At 36.5% G+C, this 6,198-nt stretch overlaps 1 protein-coding gene across 2 annotated transcripts in view; it reads right to left on the reverse strand.

The window, feature by feature from the left end:
* The window catches only part of UBASH3B (ubiquitin associated and SH3 domain containing B), a 477,436-nt gene that overhangs the window by 80,723 nt on the left and 390,515 nt on the right, over positions 1-6,198 (reverse strand). For both annotated transcript variants that reach the window (XM_053690105.1, XM_053690104.1), the window contains exon 9: positions 4,354-4,476. In XM_053690105.1, the coding sequence (XP_053546080.1) occupies positions 4,354-4,476 (123 nt within the window). The remainder of the gene's footprint in view (positions 1-4,353; positions 4,477-6,198) is intronic.

Consider the following 6,198-nt stretch of genomic DNA (forward strand, 5'->3'; position numbering starts at 1 on the left):
CATAAACTCTCAGCGCTAATGTATGTTAGTTACTAATAACTAGCTGTCTCTGCATTCATGTGATGTCTAATCATAAACTCTCAGCGCTAATGTATGTTAGTTACTAATAGCTAGCTTTCTCTGCATTCATGTGATGTCTAATCATAAACTCTCAGCGCTAATGTATGTTAGTTACTAATAGCTAGCTTTCTCTGCATTTGTGTGATGTCTAATCATAAACTCTCAGTGCTAATGTATGTTAGCTACTAATAGCTAGCTGTCTCTGCATTCATGTGATGTCTAATCATAAACTCTCAGCACTAATGTATATTAGCTACTAATAGCTAGCTGTCTCTGCATTCATGTGATGTCTAATAATAAACTCTCAGTGCTAATGTATGTTAGCTACTAATAGCTAGCTGTCTGCATTCATGTGATGTCTAATCATAAACTCTCAGTGCTAATGTATGTTAGCTACTAATAGCTAGCTGTCTCTGCATTCATGTGATGTCTAATCATAAACTCTCAGCACTAATGTATGTTAGCTACAAATAGCTAGCTGTCTCTGCATTCATGTGATGTCTAATCATAAACTCTCAGCGCTAATGTATGTTAGCTACTAATAGCTAGCTGTCTCTGCATTCATGTGATGTCTAATAATAAACTCTCAGTGCTAACGTATGTTAGCTACTAATAACTAGCTTTCTCTGCATTCATGTGATGTCTAATAATAAACTCTCAGTGCTAATGTATGTTAGCTACTAATAGCTAGCTGTCTCTGCATTCATGTGATGTCTAATCATAAACTCTCAGCGCTAATGTATGTTAGCTACTAATAGCTAGCTGTCTCTGCATTCATGTGATGTCTAATCATAAACTCTCAGCGCTAATGTATGTTAGCTACTAATAGCTAGCTGTCTCTGCATTCATGTGATGTCTAATCATAAACTCTCAGTGCTAATGTATGTTAGCTACTAATAACTAGCTTTATCTGCATTAATGTGATGTCTAATCATAAACTCTCAGTGCTAATGTATGTTAGCTACTAATAGCTAGCTGTCTCTGCATTCACGTGATGTCTAATCATAAACTCTCAGTGCTAATGTATGTTAGCTACTAATAGCTGTCTCTGCATTCATGTAAAGTCTAATCATAAACTCTCAGCACTAATGTATGTTAGCTACTAATAGCTAGCTGTCTTTGCATTCATGTGATGTCTAATAATAAACTCTCAGTGCTAATGTATGTTAGTTACTAATAGCTTTCTCTGCATTCACGTGATGTCTAATCATAAACTCTCAGTACTAATGTATGTTAGCTACTAATAGCTAGCTGTCTCTGCATTCATGTGATGTCTAATCATAAACTCTCAGCGCTAATGTATGTTAGCTACTAATAGCTAGCTGTCTCTGCATTCATGTGATGTCTAATCATAAACTCTCAGTGCTAATGTATGTTAGGTACTAATAGCTAGCTGTCTCTGCATTCATGTGATGTCTAATCATAAACTCTCAGCGCTAATATATGTTAGCTACTAATAGCTCGCTGTCTCTGCATTCATGTGATGTCTAATCATAAACTCTCAGTGCTAATGTATGTTAGCTACTAATAGCTAGCTTTCTCTGCATTCATGTGATGTCTAATTATAAACTCTCAGTGCTAATGTATGTTAGCTACTAATAGCTAGCTTTCTCTGCATTCATGTGATGTCTAATTATAAACTCTCAGTGCTAATGTACGTTAGCTACTAATAGCTAGCTTTCTCTGCATTTATGTGATGTCTAATTATAAACTCTCAGTGCTAATGTATGTTAGCTACTAATAGCTAGCTTTCTCTACATTGATGTGATGTCTAATCATAAACTCTCAGTGCTAATGTATGTTAGCTACTAATAGCTGGCTGTCTCTGCATTCATGTGATGTCTAATCATAAACTCTCAGCGCTAATGTATGTTAGCTATTAATAACTAGCTGTCTCTGCATTCATGTGATGTCTAATCAGAAACTCTCAGTGCTAATGTATGTTAGCTACTAAAAGCTAGCTGTCTCTGCATTCATGTGATGTCTAATCATAAACTCTCAGCAGTAATGTATGTTAGTTACTAATAGCTAGCTGTCTCTGTATTCATGTGATGTCTAATCATAAACTCTCAGCAGTAATGTATGTTAGCTACTAATAGCTAGCTGTATCTGCATTCATGTGATGTCTAATCATAAACTCTCAGCAGTAATGTATGTTAGTTACTAATAGCTAGCTGTCTCTGTATTCATGTGATGTCTAATCATAAACTATCAGCGCTAATGTATGTTAGCTACTAATAGCTAGCTGTCTCTGCATTCATGTGATGTCTAATGATAAACTCTCAGCGCTCATGTATGTTAGTTACTAATAGCTAGCTGTCTCTGCATTCATGTTATGTCTAATCATAAACTCTCAGTGCTAATGTATGTTAGTTACTAATAGCTAGCTGTCTCTGCATTCATGTGATGTCTAATCATAAACTCTCAGTGCTAATGTATGTTACCTACTAATAGCTAGCTGTCTCTGCATTCGTGTGATGTCTAATCATAAACTCTCAGTGCTAATGTATGTTAGCTACTAATAGCTAGCTGTCTCTGTATTCATGTGATGTCTAATCATAAACTCTCAGTGCTAATGTATGTTAGCTACTAATAGCTTTCTCTGCATTCATGTTATGTCTAATCATAAACTCTCAGTGCTAATGTATGTTAGTTACTAATAGCTGTCTCTGCATTCATGTGATGTCTAATCATAAACTCTCAGCAGTAATGTATGTTAGCTACTAATAGCTGTCTCTGCATTTGTGTGATGTCTAATAATAAACTCTCAGCGCTAATGTATGTTAGCTACTAATAGATAACTTTCTCTGCATTCATGTGATGTCTAATTATAAACTCTCAGCACTAATGTATGTTAGCTACTAATAGCTAGCTGTCTCTGCATTCATGTGATGTCTAATCAGAAACTCTCAGTGCTAATGTATGTTACCTACTAATAGCTAGCTGTCTCTGCATTCATGTGATGTCTAATCATAAACTCTCAGCAGTGATGTATGTTAGCTACTAATAGCTAGCTGTCTCTGCATTCATGTGATGTTTAATAATAAACTCTCAGCAGTAATGTATGTTATCTACTAATAGCTAGCTGTCTCTGCATTCATGTGATGTTTAATAATAAACTCTCAGCAGTAATGTATGTTAGCTACTAATAGCTAGCTGTCTCTGCATTCATGTGATGTTTAATAATAAACTCTCAGCAGTAATGTATGTTAGCTACTAATAGCTAGCTGTCTCTGCATTCATGTGATGTCTAATCATAAACTCTCAGCAGTAATGTATGTTAGCTACTAATAGCTAGCTGTCTCTGCATTCATGAACCCATGGAGTAAATAGTAAACGGACACTTAAAAAGTTTCTTTACTTGAATGATGGTAATTACTGTATGTTGTTGCATGTAAAGGCCAGTGATTATTTCAAAGTGTATTCTTCTTTACTTCCCTTCGTCTTCTTTCCCTTTCTCCCTCCTTTCCTCCCTCAACTCCCTTCCTTGCTCTCTTCTTCCCCTCCCCACTTTTCTCTTCTCTCTCCCTCCCTTTTCTCCCCTCCCCCTCTTTTCTCTCCCTTCTCTCATGGAGGAAATGGTATGAGATGCATGCAATTCAACCTACCTGTATGCAAGTGTTTTGCTAGCCCATTTTCTTTTAAATTGTTATGAGAAAAAAAATATTTTATTTTACACACTGACCCAAAAAAAATTAGGTGGAAAAGAGGCCTAAAACATTGGGGGGGGAGCAGAATTTTGAGTGCCTAGGGCAGCACAAAACCTAAATCCACCACTGGCGCCAGGAAATACTCAGCAGCAACAACAGGGAGTGACTGACTGATCAGGGCTCTAAGGGAGATGCTACCTCATCCTTGTGCTACCTAGAGCGCTATATGACCTGTGTAGTATTCAGATGAAAGGTCACACAACGCCCTCAGATTCAGATGGTTCAATAACAAGGTAGATACTATCACCCCCATGTGAGCTACAGAGATTACCTGCACCTATGTGTTTATATAGCCTCTGGGTAAATACACATGTGGTGGCCTAACTGGGTGACGTTCAAACTGTTAATGCTTAGATTTATACAGGATACTATACTGATATATATATATAGGGGTTATCTGGGTTATAGAAACTAGCACCATTTGAACCCAGAATTGTTTTTTCTGTAATCTATATAATTCTGTTTGCTTAGATATTTTATAGCTAATTATTATTTCCTGCACTTTTTACATATTGGGTAGAGTGTAAGCTCTCAGATAATAACTAATGTCATGATTTATAAATATTAATAAAAAAAAACTTACCAACCAACCTGGCTTGTGTACACCCTAACACAGTTATTGGCGCATCCTTCTCATAATCCCTGTAGCCCCCGCTTCGCTGCGGTAAACTTGGAAGCATGTTTAAATTGGTTCGCATATACCGACCTGAAATTAAACCAAATATTATTATCTAAATAAATATAATATAATGATATTATATGATCAAATAAATTAATAAATGAATACAAATAAAATAGTCCTGAATTGTCCATCATTTCTCTATAATTAATTAAATTCATCATTTATAAAAAAAATTACGCCTAGATTTAGAGTTCTGCGTTAGGGTTAAAAATCAGCGTTAAGGGGTCCTAACGCTGCTTTTTACTGCCCGCAGGTATTTAGAGTCAGGCAGGAAAGGGTCTACCGATCACTTTCTTTCCGCGACTCGAGGCTACCGCAAATCCCCTTACGTCAATTGCGTATCCTATCTTTTCTATGGCATTTGCCTAACGCCGGTATTACGAGTCTTGGAAGAAGTGAGCGGTAGAGCCTCTACCAACAAGACTTCAACCGCAAAAAAAAGTCAGAAGTTGAGAGTTTTATGGGCTAACGCGGGAACATAAAGCTCTTAACTACTGTGCTATAAAGTACACTAACACCCATAAACTACCTATGAACCCCTAAACCGAAGCCCCCCCACATCGCAAACCCTATAATTAAAAATTGTAACCCCTAATCTTCCGACCGGACATTGCCACCACCTACATTATCCCTATGAACCCCTAATCTGCTGCCCCTAACATCGACGACACCAATATTATATTTTTACCCCCTAATCTGCCCCCCCCAACGTCGCCGCCACCTACCTACACTTATTAACCCCTAATCTGCTGACCGGACCTCGCCGCCACTATAAAAAAATGTATTAACCCCTAAACCGCCGCACTCCCGCCTCACAAACACTATAATAAATTTTATTAACCCCTAATCTGCCCTCCCTACCATCGCCGCCACCTACCTACAATTATTAACCTCTAATCTCCCGCCCCCAATGTCGCCGCTACTATAATAAAGTTATTAACCCCTAAACCTAAGTCTAACCCTAACACCCCCTAAGTTAAATATAATTTACTATAATTAAATAAATTATTCCTATTTAAAACTACCTATAAAATAAACCCTAATATAGCTACAATATAACGAATAATTACATTGTAGCTATTTTAGGATTTATATTTATTTTACAGGCAACTTTGTATTTATTTTAACTAGGTACACTAGCTATTAAATAGTTAATAACTATTTAATAGCTACCTAGTTAAAATAATTACAAAATTAACTGTAAAATAAACCTAAGTTACAAATACACCTAACACTACACTATCATTAAATTAATTAAATAAATTACCTACAATTAGCTAAAATAAAATACAATAAAATAAACTATTCTATAATACAAAAAAAACAAACACTAAATTACAGAAAAGAAAAAAAAATTACAAGATGTTTAAACTAATTACACCTAATCTAAGCCCCCTAATAAAATAAAAAAGCCGCCCAAAATAATAAAATGCCCTACCCTATTCTAAATTACAAAAGTAATCAGCTCTTTTACCAGCCCTTAAAAGGGCTTTTTGTGGGGCATTGCCCCAAAGTAATCAGCTCTTTTACCTGTAAATAAAAATACAATACCCCCCAACATTACAACCCACCACCCACATACCCCTACTCTAACCCACCCAAACCCCCTTAAAAAACCTAACACTAACCCCCTGAAGATCTCCCTACCTTGAGTCGTCTTCACCCAGCCGAGCCAAATTCTTCCATCCGATTTAAGTCTTCATCCAAGCGGGGCAGAAGAGGTCTTCCATCCGATTTAAGTCTTCA

The sequence above is a fragment of the Bombina bombina genome, chromosome 8, assembly GCF_027579735.1.
Source record: "Bombina bombina isolate aBomBom1 chromosome 8, aBomBom1.pri, whole genome shotgun sequence".
NCBI lineage: Eukaryota > Metazoa > Chordata > Amphibia > Anura > Bombinatoridae > Bombina > Bombina bombina.